This window comes from Rattus norvegicus, chromosome 1 (assembly GCF_021556685.1).
Source record: "Rattus norvegicus strain SHRSP/BbbUtx chromosome 1, alternate assembly SHRSP_T2T, whole genome shotgun sequence".
Taxonomy (NCBI): Eukaryota; Metazoa; Chordata; class Mammalia; order Rodentia; family Muridae; genus Rattus; species Rattus norvegicus.
Window position 1 is genome coordinate 98,879,698 of NC_141534.1, and position 18,268 is coordinate 98,897,965.

The 18,268-nt window shown below is 44.7% G+C and overlaps 2 protein-coding genes across 3 annotated transcripts; one reads left to right on the top strand and one right to left on the bottom strand.

Moving 5' to 3' along the window:
- Positions 1–1,242: 1,242 nt before the first annotated feature.
- Cebpg (CCAAT/enhancer binding protein gamma) lies at positions 1,243–10,025 on the bottom strand. 2 transcript variants are annotated; one of them, XM_087631998.1, is made up of 3 exons: positions 9,842–10,025; positions 9,721–9,723; positions 1,243–4,516 (listed from the first exon to the last, which is right to left on the bottom strand). In XM_087631998.1, exon 3 carries the CDS (start codon positions 4,418–4,420, stop codon positions 3,968–3,970), a length of 453 nt encoding a protein of 150 aa, XP_087488124.1. In that variant the 5' UTR covers positions 4,421–4,516; positions 9,721–9,723; positions 9,842–10,025; the 3' UTR covers positions 1,243–3,967. The 2 variants fall into 2 exon arrangements, with proteins under 2 accessions (XP_087488124.1, NP_036963.1); NM_012831.1 differs by lacking the exon at positions 9,721–9,723 and having other exon boundaries at positions 3,246–4,516; positions 9,838–9,996.
- On the top strand, positions 8,468–11,152 carry LOC148007325 (uncharacterized). The gene is made up of 3 exons (XM_087603353.1): positions 8,468–8,477; positions 8,562–8,655; positions 9,446–11,152. The coding sequence occupies exons 1-3, from the start codon at positions 8,468–8,470 to the stop codon at positions 10,044–10,046; spliced, it is 705 nt and encodes a 234-aa protein (XP_087459479.1). The 3' UTR covers positions 10,047–11,152.
- The last annotated feature ends 7,116 nt before the right edge of the window (positions 11,153–18,268 follow it).

Consider the following 18,268-nt stretch of genomic DNA (forward strand, 5'->3'; position numbering starts at 1 on the left):
GGGTCTAGAGAGCATGGAACACACTGACCCAGGAAGAACCACAGGCACCAAGTGCATGCAGGAGAGGAGGGGGGCTCTGAGGGAGGCAGGACTGGCTGCTAGGTCCACTGAGGTAAAACTTGAACTTGGTGCTGTAGAAAAGCACCTGACAGCTACTTCAAAGGGAGAGGCTATGAGGGACTGGCTGGGGCAAGGACAGTCTAGGGGTGAGGGTTTTCTTTTTTTTTTTAATGCACAAAATAGTTACAAACTCTTCAGACATGTGCAAGCACTTCAAAGAACTAGTCATTCTAAAATATTTTTTATTAAGACCTGATTTTGTCACAAAGTATAAAATTTTCTAATACAAGTTATTAGGAATAAACTAACTAGAGCAGGAGATAGAGCTCTGTTGATAGCATGCTCACCTAGCACACACAAAGCCCCAGATTCGAGCCCCCGTGTCATATAAAAGCAGATGTAGGGTACATACCTGTAATCCTTTCACTTGAGAGGTAGAGGCAGGAAGGCCAGAAGTTCAAAGTCATAAACTGCATCTCAAGTTGAAGGCTAGCGCTGGCTACAAGACCATCTAACTCAAACTGAAAAACAGACAGTTACAACTAACGCAAAGGAGTAGGGCAGAACATACACAGAAATCATTACTTTTTTTTTCCCTCCATTTTTAAGACAGGGTCTCAATGGTACTCAAACTACCCTCAAACTCAACCTTCATCTCTGTAATGCTGAGGTTACACACATGCACCACCATACTCAGCCACACAAATTCACAACCACGTAACAAATTCAGAAACTAAAAGGACCAGAGAAAAGCACCTAAATGGCCTTTCTCCCCAGAAACACACAATTCAGACTGGTTTCTTAGACTCCCAGTATTTCTGAAATCAGCCAATGTACTTCCAGACCCAGGCATATACCCTATATAAGTAAAGATGGTGTTCATACTCTAATAGGATACGCCTCAAGTGGAAACCACAGGCTAGGAACCAGGACACGGGCAGCCCCTTCCATCGTGCCCCCGACACCAGGATGCAGCTTTAAGCTAGACCAAACTGCAACCAACCTAAGCTGCATCCCAAGTTTCCCCGTCCACTCAGGGAAATCCAAACCGGCACAAAGCACCCTGCTGTCTACACTCCAGCCTAGACAGCAGCAAGAGGCACCTTGCAGGCTCTTTGGGGCCAACTACAAGTGAACTTCTTGCTCATGTCCAAGATAAAGAAACCCACAAAGAAAAAGTCATTGTTCCAAAGGTGTTTTTTATTTTTAAATTTGTTGAAAGAAATAAAATTATATTTTAAAAAAATAGAGTAATCTCGCAAACTGAAGGCCAGGAACAAATAGAACAAGTTAGTATTTTTCCTGAGGCAGATCTGATTAGCTGTGGAATGGAATCTTCCCCAGCCTGTTACACAAACAGGCTCTTTCTGATTTCTAAGGCATCAGGAACACTCTAAGCGTTCCATGGGTTGTCCAGGCACGAAACTTCCCTGGAAAGGAGCGGGAGGGGTTAAGAAACATCAAAAGCAGCTGTATCCCTTTCTTATCAAACTGTACATGTTTCTACTTCCATAAATTGAGAACTGTAAAAAAACTAAATGGGCTCATGACCTGGATTTCAAACACCCAGTCATATTTTAGTTAAATCCTTTCTGAGATTCCAAAGTCACCTGTGACTAAGGCCAGACACAGAGGGCAGCTCCGATCCCTCCTCTGTGCTCAGAACTAGTCAAAGGGCAGCCATCCCAGGAGACACACATGGCTAATCCACACTACAGTTTGACTCCTAAGCCACCAACCTGTCTGTCCACAAGGCAGATCAAACTCTAAAGTTCCCCAGTAACAAGACTTTCAAAAGTCACTCTACAATTCCCAAAGCCTTTAGTTTACCCATTTCCCAAACCTAGTTCCCCAACTTTACAGAGAATCTATGGAGCTAAACACCATTCTCACATGAGTAATAAACTCCAAACACCAATTAACATCTGCGCTCAATGTGGAACAACTGGGGCTAACAAGCTCATTTACAAAGGTAAGAGCAAAGCTGGAATTCACTTATACATTCTGATTTCGAACATTGAGCACTGACTTCCCCACAGCTTTTTAAAGTCCTAGCACTAGAAACCACAAATTCCACAAGAACATCCATTTGTGAAAGCTGGGGTTCAGAAGTAGGAGTTTCCAAAGTCTGCCTAACCTCAGGTACATACACATTCAAGTGGGACCTAACTGCATCACCAATTAAATTCATTACATAATTATCAATTGGCTGGTGAAGATTAGATGTATGGGCGTGCCCTTGTTAGCCAAACCATCTCTCAATCTTTATGAGCAGATGGCTATTCCAACCAAGGCAAACTGGTGCTGAGCCCTAATTTCTAAAACCCCACTCATTTCTTGGCTCCTCAAGAACAATTTTGGCTCCTGTCTTCAGCTCTGCTGAGCTCCAGGACCCTGACAGCTTCTGCCCAGAACAGTCAGCAACTTCCTGCCTTGCTAAGTAGCAATCTGAGTGACACTGGGGTTACCAAGTCCTAGTTGGAAACAGGGCCAGAAATGACCATATTCAAACAAGATTCCCAGAAACCCAACCTTTGATCACACAAGACCCGTGTTTAGTGACCATCTCAGGAACCAACAGACTGGCTCTGGAACTGTGCGCAAACCATGAGTTACCAGATGCACTAAGAACAACAGTGATAAGTGCAGACCCTACTAACACCCAGCTCTCCCGTTTCACAACAAAGAGTCACTATCCTGAGTTTTACCAGCATTCCCTCTCTAAAATAATTTACACAGAACAGAAAAGCAAACTAATGGAAGCAACAGCACATGAAGGCCAGGAGAACAGCCCACTATGCTAGAGAAAATTCCCCAAAGAAAGAAAATAGATTGAGGAAATAAATTAAAGATTCAAATCTCATACTTTCAAGTTTTCTTTGACTAGTCTTTTGAGAGATGGCATGATGTTAAATCATTTTTCTAATAATCGTTTAGTTGAGATCAAACACCAAAAGGTGCCTCTTCACACAAGCACACACACAAAAACTTTACCTTTAAAAATCATGGCCCCCGTTGAAAGTTATTCTGAACAAACACGAGAAGCCAAACGAATCTGCAGTACTGTGACTCATGGTCTGTGCCATCAAGCCAAGGCATCTGACTTACTACCTTGGCGGACAAAAAATGCTTTCTCCCCCAAACCAAACGCTGCCTTTACTTGCATCCACAGGAACTAAAATGTCAGTACACGGTGGCTACTGTCTTTTAGGATACAGATAATGCTCATCCAATAAGCAGAAGGCCCCCCAAAGTTCAATCACACTCTATGCCCTTTAAAACAAACAAGGGGGAAAAGCACAAAACCACCTCTTTCCTTCCTAAACACAACTTGTATTTTTAACCACCTCTCGACGTGACCTGATGGGATTTCTTTACTTCACCTAAGGTCATTTTTTAAAATGTGTATGTGTTGGAAAAAACGATGCTGATTATGCTAACACAGGTTTATACATCTATAAAATTGGGCCAAATTATTATGGCTGGTTTCTATAGCCCTAGAATTTATCATACACAATTTAGAATAAAATCACAAATTGAAGAACACAGATGGAATTCAGCTTTTCCTAGTCCAAGGTATTATCTCATTAGAACCCAGAACCTTCAATATGACCTTCCATTTTCCCCTTCCTACAAAAGAAGCATTTCTGGGGAAGTGAGGATTTATTAAGAATATTAAAGGCCAGGAATTTTATTTTAACCATAAACCCTAAGTTTTCTTTTAGTGCTTCAAAAATCCATTATCATTTAAGACCAGATAAATTACATGGCTAACCAGCTGTCCAGTGCTGAGCCTAAAAAATAACCTCCAATGGAACAAGACCGAGCTCAGCCACTGAACCAAGGGGTGCAGGGTGGTCACACCTCTCATGTTCAAGTCACAAGGCTGTGGCGCCTGGAAGGAGATCTACTGCCCTGTGTTATCAGAATTTGCCACCGTAGTTTCCGTGCTGATGGGCTGCACATTGTCTGCGAGGTTGTGCGCATGCTCAAGAAACAAGTCTTTCAGTACACTTAATTCCTTTGTCAGCAACTTAATTTTGGCTTCCAGCCGCTCGTTCTCCTCCTTGAGCTGGTTTACTCTCTGCAGTGTATCTTGAGCTTTCTGCTTGCTTTTTAACCGGCTCTTTTTCACAGCCATATTGTTCCGCTCTCTGCGCTGGCGGTACTCATCGCTATTTCGATCCATGGGTGAGCTCTTCTTGCTTTGCTTGCTTGGAGGCACAGCTTTGCCTCCTCCCCCAGGCCCAGCGGGCACCAGCTGAGGAACCTGCTGTAAGCCGCTGGCATGTGCCTGAGTGTGAATGACACTGATCCCGTTCACTCCTGCAGTCGAGGCTGGCTGCGACAGCTTGCTCATTTGGGCCCGTTCCTCCACCAACACAGAACACGTAGAAATCAGAGCAGTGTGATCCGAGAAGGCCACACTCAACTGCCAAAAAATCTTCACATGTACCTAGTTAGAAAATAAGTTGCATTAAAATATTTGAAATGATAGGATCAAGTCAGATTAAACCTGCATGGACTTAACACAGTAGGCAACCTACTGGTTTGCTGACAAGAGCAACTGCAAATTGTACCAAAGTTTCCAAACTTGAAAAGGTAACCTGGTTCAGAAGCATCATAAGCCGACCAGTCCACCTGTAACTATCAAAAAGGGAAGGGAAAACCCAAAGCATAGCAGGAAATACTAGGTAGCACGTGTGAGCTAATATCGCTGGACAATCTGCCAGGGAGAAATCTGAGCTGTTTAGGGTAAGCATGGAAAACAAGTTCAATTATTGCAGAATAGACACTTGCATTTGGGGTGTGGGAAGAGCATTTCAAGTCAGGTTAGACTGCTGGATCAGAACGCTCAGTCTGCAGAATCCATGAGGGGTCTAGATGTGCCTAAGATCCTGGCAAGTTCCTTATTTAATATCCAAGAAGAATTAGCAATGCCTTCACCTATTATGTTTTTTTGTTTTTGTTTTTTTTTTAAAGATGGGGTTTCTCTGCTTAGCTCTGCCTATCCTAGAACTCACTCTGTAGAGCAAGCCTCCAACTCAAACAGATCCTCCTGGATGCTGGGATTAAAAGCGTGGGCCGCCACCACCACCTGGTCTGTGGGTTATTTTGCATTGATTAGTTGATTGGCATTTTTACATTCTAGTGACCTACGACAAACTAAACAGCTGAACCAACTGTCTCCTTAGGAGACTCAGCACCCTTAGAAATGTAGAAAGTGGGGCTGGGGATTTAGCTCAGTGGTAGAGCGCTTACCTAGGAAGCGCAAGGCCCTGGGTTCGGTCCCCAGCTCCGAAAAAAAGAACCAAAAAAAAAAAAAAAGAAATGTAGAAAGTATTGTTACAAACCACAAAACTATCCTGTTCTCTTTTCCCAGAACTGCTAAAATGCCCTTAGTGGACAAAGTTAGGGAAGTTAGTTAGAGTTAGGAAAATGCCCCCGATGAGCACACCCTTGGTTATTAAGAGAAGTTCAGTCAGTAAACATCAACAACTTTGGCCAACCCAAACTTTGGCCAAGTCTTTCTTCAAGCATGCTTATTAAGTTGGCTTTTTTATTATTTATTACTATTAATCTTTGTTTTTAAATATCCATATATCATTACTTTGGTTTTAAAAGCCACTCGGCCAGCCCTGAGCGAGTGGGACATCTGTTCTTGCTCCAGCACTAAGGGAAGACAGAAAGCTTCCTCCCAAGCCATGATGGATATGGACGCTGAGTTACGCTCACAATGGATATTTCACAACTTCCCTTGAAAATGATTATGTGGCCTAATTTTTCTCCCACTTAAAAGGTGGTTGTTCAAAATAACGAAAGTGAACAAATTAATTAAAAAATAAGAGTTGGCCATTCAATATTAATTTAAGCCATCCGGACTGGCATTTAACACTGGAGCTTATCAAGTTGGTATAGTGTATGTAACCCAATTTTAAGAACTTGTATAATTCAATACCTCTCCTGGGATTGCCTCAAAAATCATGTTCATCTTAGTTGCCTATTTCCTTGTATTCTTACTCTTCAAAACTAATCTCTACAGTCAATTTAGCCAAGCTCAAAGATGGCAATGATCCAAAGAAGTACAGGCTAGAAGCAAGATCAAATTTTTCCTTGGCATTGGCTCCCTCAGTTTTATAAAACCTAGACACATCCCTTCCCTCCTGTGAGCTTCGGCTTCATCTGTACAGAAGGGATGTGGAAATGATATGATACACCAACTCACAAACTACCAGGAGCTCTAGTCACTAACAACCCCCAACTCACAAACTACCAGGAGCTCTAGTCACTAACAACCTAACAGGCTCCAGATTCAGGATATTCTGCCTGTTTCTGAACCCAAAGATAACAGGAGTGGGGTAAGGTTCTAACTAACTCTGCTAAGTCAGTAACCAGAACAAAGGATAGGTTTTGGGTGAGCCTTTTGGCTAGAAAAACAAGACCATTTTTTACTGAACCTACAAACTTGCAAGAAAAAAAGGAGAGTAAAAAATAATTATTTTTTTAAAAGTAGGTTGGTCAATAGTGGTGCATGCATTTAAAGCCAGCCTTGGGAGGTGGAGTCAGGTGGATCTCTGTGAGCTTGAGGCTAGCCTGGTCTACATATCGAGTTCTAAGATAACCAGGGCTATGTAGAGACCCTGTCTAAAAAAGAAAGATTGAGAGACAGAGGAGAGGGAGGATCAAGGAGTTAACAAGCTTCAAACAGAACAATTTTGGTTTTGCACTGAACAAAGAAAGACGCTTGTCATCTATGCTTTTGTTCCTTTCCACAAACATTTGCTGAGTTCTACAACAAAGCAATCTTGATTTAACTCTAAATCAAGGTCTGGTTCCTGGATGGACTAATATACTCCAAAGTTCAATCTACAGGAAGCAGGGTGGTGCCTTTTTCCTCCTGCTTGTCAATCACCCAAGAAGAGGAAAGCTGAGGGCAGCTATTCCCAAAGTGGTTCCTGGACCAACACCAGCAATTTTTACAAGTCCCAACTCTCTGGCTGCCAGTCTGAGGAACAAGTTTTGGATGTGGGCTTTCAGTCTTGTTTTAGGGGAGCCCCCAAAAAGATTTGGACGACTCAATGGAGAACCTTGGCTGCATATAAACAATGGATTTTAGGAATATGAGGCTATGTTTAAAGAGTAAAACTTTCTTCAAATGCAAATTTATTAACTAAAGTAATAATGTTCATTCAAAAGAATAAAACAATGAAACTCTGGAATGTTAGAATAGTAAAATAGAACTTGTCTAAATTTTTACTTGGAACAATAAACCTGTACAGAACTTCCCTAGCTTGTCACTTTTTTCCATAAACCTAGATAGAACCATGTATCCCTCCATTAGCCCCCCAAAATCAAATCTTCACTCAATTTCCTTAATGAAGGTTGAGTCTTCAGGTTTACAAACAAAAATATCCCACATCTCTTGTCGTTCCTAATGCCACAGAAATTACCTCAGGTTGACATCATCTCCCAGGAGCCCTAGCCTCTGGTGTAGCAGCCTGAGCTCCCTCCAAGCACCCACTATCTAGATTATCTAGAGCAATAGTTAACCTTCTTGATGTTTTGACCCTTTAATACAGGTTCTTCATGCTGTGGCAACCCCCAGCCATAGTTATTTTCGTTGCTACTACATAGCTGTAATTTTGCTATGGTTATGAATCATGATATAAATATCTGTTTTCGGATGGTCTTAGGTGACCCCTATAAAAGGATCAGTCATTTGACCTCAAAGAGTTTGGTACCTGCAAGTCAAGCAGTCTTCCATTCAAACCTAACAATGTCACATCTTGCTACTAAAAATCAATGTCTGTGACTACAGGATCAAAGCCAAGATCCTAACCCTCTCTACAAGTTCTGCTCCCTAAAGCATTCTAAATGGTCTCTGTTTTCTCTTTGTGCCTTTTGTTCAATCTGCTCCCCCAGTCTCTTTGGCAATCCCAGCTCCCTGGAGACTGTAGGAGGCAGAGTCCATGAAGGAGAGGAGACTCCTTCAAGGAGTTCAGTGTAAGTGGTCCACTGGAGTTGTGAAGAAAACATAAGCTTGTTTGGATGTTATCCTTTACATCTATTTATAGTACTATTTAGCACATTCAAAAATACATTGTTTATAACTATATTTATTAGGAGTTCCTGTTCACTTTTTTCCCTCTCTTTAATGGCAGGGCACAGCAATGGACTAGAGAGAGGACCAATAAACTTGCTAGTGTAAGAACCTATGCAACCACCCCTCTGAGGGAAACCTAAAATTGCTACAGTACTCATTATTGTGACTGTGGCAACTGTCAACCAGGTCCTGTGTGTCTTCCCATGATCTCAGAAGGGAATGCTCCCAGGGACTTTCCTAGGGAGCATTTAATTCGCTAGGGATGAAAGGACCTCTCCAAGATCACAGAGCTGGCTGGCAATCATGACGTGGTGTGAGAATTTAAAGGATATTGGGGGAGGGGGAGGGAAGTCTGCTCCCACCTATTTGTTTCTGATAGGTCATAAAAATAACTGAGTCAGTCGGGCATGCCCATCGGACTCAGGAAACAGACTCAAGTATTTCTTCAGCTCAGTAGCGTCCTGCCATTATCTACAGTTTTTCAGGAACAGGTAAGAACCGCAGGGATAGCTTATTAATACTACTCAAATGACAACAGCTGAACGGACCTTAGAGCGCTCTGAAGGCTAGGGATGCGGCTCAGAGGTAGAGTGGCTTGCCTACCATGCTCTGAATTCTTCTATGTTGAATTTCTCAGTAAAGACAGGGTGCTTTATTTCAAAATTTCCTCTGTGAGACAGGTATGCATTCAATGATAATATATTCAAGTAAGGATTCAAGCGGGTGGAAACTCCAGAGACACAGGCCCCAGCTGTTGTGCAACTCACAAAGGTTAAAACCTTTCTAAATTTGATACATCTTATGAGGCGGCTTACAAAGAAACAAACAAAATACAACAAAGAGCAGAGCAAAACTAAGCATGCCAGCCTTCTTAAGACCAGAAATACACAAGCGCACTTAGAAAGAGAAACAATCCTCACGCACGCCGCCCAACTTCTCCACCTGTATTCGTCTGCTGGCTCTTTTCCCGAGTTCCCTCCAGGCGAGCTAAGGAAAGGCTTCATGGCTTGACCTTCTGCGTCTAGTGAACCGGTGCGCTATCTAGGATGTCCTTCCCCTCCCAATGAACTACAAGACACGCGGCCGCGTCCCAAAAAACAAACGAAATCTCCCTCTTGCAGCGCTAAGTGTTTAAAAAATCAAGTGCCTTCCCTAGATGACCACTAGGTTATTAACTCCAAATAGGACCCGGGCCCTCCTCCCCCAGACCGAGCCGTTTGGGAAGCGACAGAAGAGTCCTAGGTGGCTCCAAAGTAAGATTCGGTCCATCTTCTATTCTAGAAACTCTCCATTCCCAGGGGCCAATGCGCGCCAGGCTTGTCACGCTGCACGTCGCCGGGGAGCAGGTTCTGGAGGGGCCACCTGGTACTCCATCCCTTCCCCGACTGTGGTGAGGGGGCGCCTGGGGGAGCGCGGGGGTCGGCGCCCTGCGCGGCGGCGCTGGGCCGCGGCCAGGGATGAGCTCAGCCCCGCCGGGTGTTGCCCGCAGGTTGCATCAGACGCCGCTCCCGGTCCCCGCCCGCGCCGCCAAGCCGCCGGGGGCCTTCCGGGCCAACCTGCTGATTCCGGCAGGGCCGGGTCTCCTCGAGCCCGGCCGGTGCCTACGCGAGCGGCGGGCTCCGCTGCGGCCTCCTCCCCCAACCCCTCCGAGCTAGAACCCGCGGCCTCCTTACCTGCGCCTCCGGCCGGCCCGCCCGCCCCCAGACGGCCTCCACTCCGAGCGGCCCCGCGCGGCGCGGTCCGACCCTACCCAGGCCTCGCAGCCTGCGAGTCGGCGAGGAGGAGCGACGGTTACGAAACCGGCAGCCTCCGCCCGTTCCGCCACCGCGGCCACCGGCTTTCCCCTCCTCTTCGGGTCCGCGCGCTGCCGCCGCAGCCGTGACCAATAGAAGCGCTGCTCGGAGAACGACGCGCTCGCTTCTCAAGACCGGCAGCTCCACCAGCCAATCACAGCCAGGGTGGCAGCAAGAGGCGGACTTACGGCGGAGCGGGCGTGGTGGGCGTGGTAGCACCGGCGCTGGCTGGAGGCGCGCTCCGCGGTTTCCCCCTTAGGCTGTCCGTGGTGGCGGGCGGCGGCCCTGAGCGATGGGAGTGACCGGTAGCGAGAAAAGTTCTGTCATAGTAATGAGAGTCTCACCTGCCTTAGGGAAATGGCATTTCCTCGGGTGGATTTTTGAGTTAGTGATTTTGATTTTTTTTGTTTTGTTTAGGCCTCGCGGCCCTAGGGCGTCTGCAAACTTCATTTTGACAAAAGCACGTTAAGGAAAAACTGTCCAGTGCTAGGGTTAGCACTTGTCACACTCTTGAGAACAGTAGACTGTGGCTCTCAGACAAATCACGATTTCCAAAGTGTGCTCGTCTCTGTGAGAGCGGATGATGGACCTGAGGTGCTGTCTTAAAAGTGACAAGCAGTCCAGCCTGGTTCTCCCAAACAGTTCACAAAAGAATCAAAAAGCTGGTTTTGTTGGGTTTTGTTTGTTTGTTTGTTTGTTTTTGTTTTTTGAAGTACAGGAAGCAGCGTGCTGGGTGGAGGGCAGAGCCTGAGAGATAGGTTTGATTGCTTCCTCTTTAGCAATGCTTATCATTCAAAACTCACTGGCTTTCAAAAAGAAATGTTTCTTCATCCGCGCCAAGGCCAGGAGAGCAGCTCTCCACTTAAGACTTCCAGGAATCCCTGAGAGATGAGAATACCTACAAAAAAAGAAAAAAACAAAAAAACAAAAAAACAAAAAACAAAAAACAAAAAACAGGCAAACACAGAGAATGACTCCTGATAACCCTATGCACATTTGGGGAGCTGTCTCAAAACCAGTATGTTTCTTTAGGTTTGGATCGCTGTGTTAAGAGCCATTTTTTTTTCATGACTCTTAGCACTATCAAAGATGAACTGTGCTTTGTTTCTCACAAAATAATCATGATCTTATCCCTAATATTTTCTAATCATATAAAAACTATAGAAAATAAAAATATCCTTGTATGTCATATGTACATTGAGGTAGACTCTCTTTTTGCCAGCTACCCTCCCTGACAGCTGCATTCTGTGTTGGTTCTTGGCAAGCCTCCCACAGCCAGCAGTCAATGCCCAGGGGTCTTGAGATTTCCTCTTTAATTGATAGCCTGTGATTCTTTTGCTGTTTACAAACATGGACCAGCTATGTGGTGTGGACTAGGAGTCAGCAATGAAGAAGACGAACTTGCTGTCCCTGCCCACAGGGAGCTTACTCTGAGAACCAAAGAGACATGATTCAAGCCCCATTTTCACAGACGCTTAGGGAAAGAAGTCCAAGATGCTAGGAGAGATTGTAAGAAGGCGACCAGACCTGATCATCAGAGAAGGCGTCTGAGAAGGCTTAAAAGACGAGGAGGGTTTGGCTTTGCCTAGAGGCCCTGCGATGGCTGGAACATAAGGTCACTGGCTGAGGCAAGAAGCTCCAGTGGGGTAGTGAGCCCAACAATGATTCTGATGGGGGGCAGGCCATTGAGCACAGGGGATAGGCACACGCAGGATAACACTCCTCTACCACTGAGTCAAAACCCAGCCCTAGAGGACCTTTTTTTTTTTTTTTTTTTTTTAACCATCAGCAATTGGAAACATTCAGCATAAGGACATGAGAACCCGGTGAAGACTCTGCCTCTAGGTTGAGGAAATCTAGGTTGTTTTTTGCAAGTCACAAAGACTCAAGCCATCCCTATAAAGGGGAGTGTCCTGTGTATATCTGTGCCCTGCTAATGTCCAAATATATTCTAGAAACCCAAAGAAGTCGTAATCCAGCAGTATAATAAAACCTTCCTCAAGGGACTAGAGAAGGAGGAGATCCTGTTGGCTGAATAATTTAGCCACTTGACAGCTGCTGTGACTAACCACACGGATTGCCAAAGTGCTGTGGTCCCAATCCTTACATCAGTGGTTCTCAACCTTCCGCCACTGTGACCCTTTTAACGGTTCCTCGTGTTCTGGTGACCCCCGACAAGAAAATCACATTGCCACTACTTCATAACTGTAATTTTGCTGTTATGAGTCAAAATGTAAATATCTATGTTTCCCAATAGTCCTAGGTCACGCTGGCGAAAGGGTCCCTCAACTCCCCGAAAGGGATGGGGAACCCCAGATTGAGAACCACTGTCCTGCATAGACGTGTGACCTTATGCAAATCCCTTAACCTCTGTGTCATCTGGAGTGGGGAAGACAACAACAGTGTTACTGTAAGGTCTGAAAGAATATGTTGGGTCCCTGCCTCATACATGGCGAGAGCTGTTCATTTGAAGTATTGGATAGCATTCACACGATGCGAGCATGTAAAAGAACACACTAGGGGCTGGAGAGGTGGCTCAGCGGTTAAGAGCACCGACTGCTCTTCCCGAGGTCCTGAGTTCAAATCCCAGCACCCACATGGTGGCTCAAGACCATCTGTAATGAGATCCGATGCCCTCTTCTGGTGTGTCTGAGGACAGAGACAGTGCACTCATATAAATAAAATAAATACATCTTAAAAAAAAAAAAAGAACACACTAACAGAAGTTGAGCGGACTGCAAACAGCTCAAAGTTAGGTCACACTCGCCTTGCTCTGATGACTCAGTCGCTCAAATACATACAATATTGAAGAGGTTGATACGTGCCCCATCAGGGTTTTTTTTAACAGTAAGTTTAATTATCATATCTTCATTTGTTTCCATAAAATAAGAACAGGGATGGGGGGCTTTTTTTTTAATGTATTTTCCTTTTAAGATACATTTTTCACTTAGATGTTTACGTCTGCATGTTGGCACACAGTACCAACCGAGTACAGTAACTGGGGAGTCCAGAAGAGGTCATTAAATTCACCTGGAGCTGAAGTTACAAAAACTGTGATCCACACAACCTGGATGCTGGGAATCGAACTCCCAGACCCCTGCAAACACAGTAAAGCATTCTTAACCACTGAGCCATCTCAACAGCCACTATTTGCTTGTTTTTAAATTGTACTTTTATCTATCAATTCATGTATCACATATATGAGTGTTTTGCCTGCATGCAGGTGTACAATGTGTGCCCAGTGCCTGCAGAGGCCAGAAGAGGGCGTCAGATCTCTTGGAACTGGAGTAACAGTTGAGACCAGCTATGTGGGTGCTAAGAACTGAAACCTGGTCTGCTGACAGAGCAGTAATTTTTCTGGGTCACTGATTTTCTCTCAAGCCCATTTTTTTGTTTTAGATATGACCTCACATTATAGCTCAGGCTGATCTAAAACTATGTATTTCAAGCTAGCATTGAACTCACCAGAATCACCTTTCATTCCCCTACGCACTGGTTTTACAAGCATGCACCCCCAAACCCTGCTTGAAACCTCTGAAATCCAGATGACGACCACCAAGAACAGCTGCAGTACGGTCAACCAGAGCCTAGAGTGCTACAGAGGGCAGAGCTGGAGATGTGATCCAAACCCTTTGGAGGAGCCTGGAAAGTCATGTGTAGATCCCAGACATTGGAACAAGAAGCTGTAAGGCTGACGTTTCCTTGGATACCCCACTCCCACTCCTGGTACAAACTTCTATCTTAGTTAGGGTTTCCATTGGTTTCCATTGCTGTGGAGAGACACCATGACCAAAGCAACTCTTACAAAGGACAACATTTAACTGGGGCTGGCTTACGGGTTCTGAGGTTCAGTTCTTTATCATCATGGAGGGAAGCATGGCAGTATCCAAGCAGGCATAGTGCTGGAGGAGCTGAGAGTTCTACATCTTATTCTGAAGACTGGCTTCCAGGCAACTAAGATGAAGGTTATTTATTTATTTTATGTATGTGAGTACATTGTCTCTCTCTTCAGACAGACCAGAAGAGGGCATCAGATCCCATTACAGATGATTGTGAGCCACCATGTGGCTGCTGGGAATTGAACTCAGAACCTCTGGAAGAGCAGACTTAGCACTGAGCCATCCCTCCAGCCCCTAGGATGAAGGCCTTAAAGCCCATCCCCACAGTGACACACTTCCTCCAACAAGGCCACACCCCCTAATAGTGCCACTCCCTGGGCCAAGCATATTCAAACCACCACATACCACTCCCTGGCTCCCCATAGGCTTGTTCACACACATGAGTCTATAGAGGCCACACCTAGCAACAGCATAATGAAAAATACATTTAGTCCAACTTCAAAAGTCTCATAGTCTGTAACAGTTTTAACAATGTTAAAAGTCCAAAGTTCAAAGTCTCTTCTGAGATTGGTGTAATCTCTTAACTGTAATCCCTCATAAAATCAAAAGCAAAAGGTAGATCGATTACCTCCAATATCACAAGATATACATCATTCCCAAATACCATAGTGAGGAAATACTGGACCAAAGTTGCTTAGAAATTAATACAACAAGCCATCTCAGCTGGTGGACTGTCTGTCATACACTGAGAACTGAGGGGCCTCGAGTCTTGGCACATCTTATCTGTACTTTATTACCACAATTTGAGATATTAATTGGGCATTGAATAGGGATCTTTTGATTAGAAATAAATTGGTTAGTTGGGTTTTTTTAAAAATTTGGTTTCTGTTTGAGGGTTTTGTTTTTTTGTTTGGATTTTAAATTTTGTTTTGTTTTGCTTTTTTAGGATCAATCTATACAACCTGGACCTGGAGCTTACTCTGTAGACCAGGCTGACCTCAAACTCAGAGATTCACCTGCCTTTCCCTCCTATGCCCTGAGTTTTTTGCTTTGTTTTTATACTGACTTTCTATTAGAGCTCTGTGGCATCAAAGTTTCAATCTTCCTCCATTCACCTACATAGTACTAGGGGTAGAGACTTTACCACCCATGCCCAGAACCTGGCCTCTTAAACAAACAAAGAAACAAAAAAGCATTTGAGCAGTGGTGGCTCATGCTTTTAATCCCAACACTTGAGAAACAGAGGCAGGTGGTCTACAGAATGAGTACCAGGACAGCCAGGGCTATACAGAGAATTGTCTCGGGAACAAACAAACAAAAACCACCTGCAGTGGGGCTTGATGTTGCTCATCTCTAATCTTAGCATTCAGAAGACAGGTGTAGGCCTTTGTAAGTTGGAAGCCAAGGGGGTATACAAAGAGAGTCCCAAGTCAGGTAAGGCTACACAGTGAGACCCTGTCTAAGTGTGTGCATATGGGGGTCAGTTAATCAAAAATCGTGCTCTTCATTAAATACCCAGATCATGTCAGAACCAAAACCAATCTCTCTCTCTCTCTCTCTCTCTCTCTCTCTCTCTCTCTCTCTCTCCCTCCCTCTCCCTCTCTCTCCCTTTCTCTCTCCCTCTTTGCACAACCCCCCCACTCCCGACCCCTTTCTCTTCTTTCTTCTCTCCTCCCTCTCTTCCTCTCCCTCTCCCCCTCCTCCCTTTCTCTCCCCCTTTTATTTTTCTGCTTGCACTTATGCTGGCTACTGGCAACTTTGATGTTAACAGCCCCAGTAGTAAAGAAACATTTTAGAGTTCTTGTTCTATGAATTCCAGGCAAGGTCTCTGAGATTGGCCCAGCTGGGTTAAGTGCTCCTCCATTCATAATTGAATGGCCAAGAACTAACATGGCAGCTCTGGAGAAGATGGAGTAACTGTTCTCAGTGGAAACAAGGGGGCACTGAGCCAACAAACCCATAAATACCATTTGAAATGGCAGGTCTTTCTGTTGGATGCTTTAGTCAATCTCACTGACTGGTAGGTATGTTCTTTCTCCTGACACATGGTCCCCATCTCTTTAAGTTACAATTTTATTGCTGTGAACAGATACCACGGCCAAGGCAACTCTTATAAAGAAAAACATTTAATTGGAGACTAGCTTACAGTTTCAGAGGTTTAGTCCATTGTCATCGTAGTGGGGAGCAAAGCAGTGTGAAGGCAGACATGGTGTTGGAGCTGCCGAGAGTTCTGCATCTCCATCTAGGAGCAGCAAGGAGGAGACAGGCTTCTGTTGGCAGCCATGAGGAAGGTCTCTTCCACACAGAGTGGAGCTTGAGCACTAGGAGATCTCAAAGCCCTCCAGCACACTTCCTCTAACAAGGCCACACCTCCTCCACTAAGGCTAAACATCCTAATAGTGCCACTTCCAACGGGTTAAGCATTCAAACACATGAACCTATGGGGCCAAACCTTTTCAAACCACCACATCATCTTTGAGGTTTCATCCCTGGGGTAAAATCTCTAGAGTTCTAAAAGCTATTATTGCTTAGGTCAGCCTCAACTTCATACATGAATGCCATGCAGAACATAGAAAAAGCCAGCAATGCAAGCTCCAGCAACTGGCAAGCATTATCAACATGTATGAAAAATCACTTTCCCACATGCCAAATATCATCTTATGCAGTAGGATGTCATCTGCACACAGAGGGCCGACGCGTGCCATGTGAGCGCATCTGAGCCTGTTGTCTTTGCACATGAGGATAAATGCTTGCCACCTGTGCACATAAGGGAAGAGGTAATGACATCTCTGTCCATTAGGACTGATACCCCACTCCTGATACCAACTTCTAAAATACCATGACCAAAGTGACTTATGGAAGAAAATGTTTATTTTGGCTTACGGTCCCAAAGGGATTGTCCCTCATAATGGGGGAGGGGGTGGGGCACATGGCAGCAGGCTGCCAGAGCAGAAAACTGAACAACCATATTTACACCCACAGGGATGGATCAGAGAGGGAACTGGAAGTGAAGTGGGGCTCTAAATTCTTAAAGTCAGTGTCATACTTCTCCAGCAAAGCTATATTTCCTAAAGATCCCATGACCTTCCCAAATAGCACCACCAACTGGAGGACAAATCACCAAATACCTAAGCCTATGGGGGACATTTTCCAGGCAAAACACCACAATCCATTCCAAGGCCCCCCTAACCTCATGGTCATATCATAATGCAAAATGCATTCAGTTCAGACTTTAAAAACCCTCAAAAAATGTATTCCTTATGGATCTGAGAGGCTCTCATTTTGTGTCTTCCCCTCACAGAATAAGCACAATCCTCTGTCCCATAATGATTATGAGGTAAATTACCACAGCATCCGTGACGTGTATTAGCAGTAAAACGGAAGATAAGCAGAATTTTGTCGGTCTGTGCTGTATGAGATACCAGTGTCCATCATAGAGGTGGGATGGGTTTGGAGACAGAACTGGGCAGTGCTGGCCATCATTTAACCCAGCCAAACCTCTCTGCCTATCTGTAGAGTGGACAGTCACCCTGAGGGTTAGGACAACAGACACGGAAGGAGCTAGTGACTGCCCGCAGAAGGCCCAGAATAACTACCTATTTGCTGGAAAGTGTCAGTTCCCAATTACCACTCTCCAATAAAAGGAACCATGTTCGTCAGAGAAGTTCCTGATGCTAGGAGTAGGGTAAGAAACGTAAGTGTGTAGCTTGTACAGACAGACGGGAAGAGCTCAAAAACAAATCAGTGAGGATGTGTCTCTGGGTGCGTGCAAAAACAACAACGCAAGCTGCTGGCTTAAGTAAGACAAGTTAATTTCTCAATATCTGATTGCTGGGAGGCCCCTGAGACTAAAGTGTTGACCTTTTGCTGTTTGGCTTTATTATGTTGTAGGTTATTAGGGGTTTTGATGTTGTGTTTATTTTTATTTTTAGGTTTGTTATTTGTGTATGTGCGTGAGTGTGGATGTACTTGTGACATCCATGGGCATGACATTAATGTGAAGGTCAGAAAACTTTCAGGAACCAGTCTCCTCCTTGCACCATTTGGCTCCTGGGGATTTAAACTCCGGTCATCAGACTTGAGGACACGCACTTTTACTAGCAGGGCCATCTCTCCAGTCGGATTTCTATTTTAATGTGTATGAGTGCTTTATATGCATGTATGTATGTGCACCACGTACATGCCTAAGTCTCATAGAGATCAGTAGATATCAGATGCCCTGGAACTTGAGTTAGGGGTGGTAATGAGCCACTATGTGGAACCCAGGATCCAAACTTGGGTTCTCTGCACGATCCAACTCTCCAGTCCCTGGTTTGTTTAATTTTTTGTTTTTGTTGTTGTTGTTTTGTTTTTGTTGTTGTTGTTGTTTTGGTTTTTTTTTTGTTTGTTTTTGAGACTATCTTTCTCTATAGCCAAGGCAGAGACCCCCTTGCCTCAGCCTCAGAGTTCTGGGGTTGGCAGGCATGTGGTCC

Excerpts from the sequence above, each read along its gene's own strand:
- Cebpg (XM_087631998.1), bottom strand. The coding sequence starts at position 4,420 with ATGAGCAAGCTGTCGCAGCCAGCCTCGACTGCAGGAGTGAACGGGATC.
- LOC148007325 (XM_087603353.1), top strand. Across the intron at positions 8,656-9,445 it reads CTACAGTTTTTCAGGAACAG|AAACTCTCCATTCCCAGGGG; the intron begins GTAAGAACCGCA and ends CTTCTATTCTAG.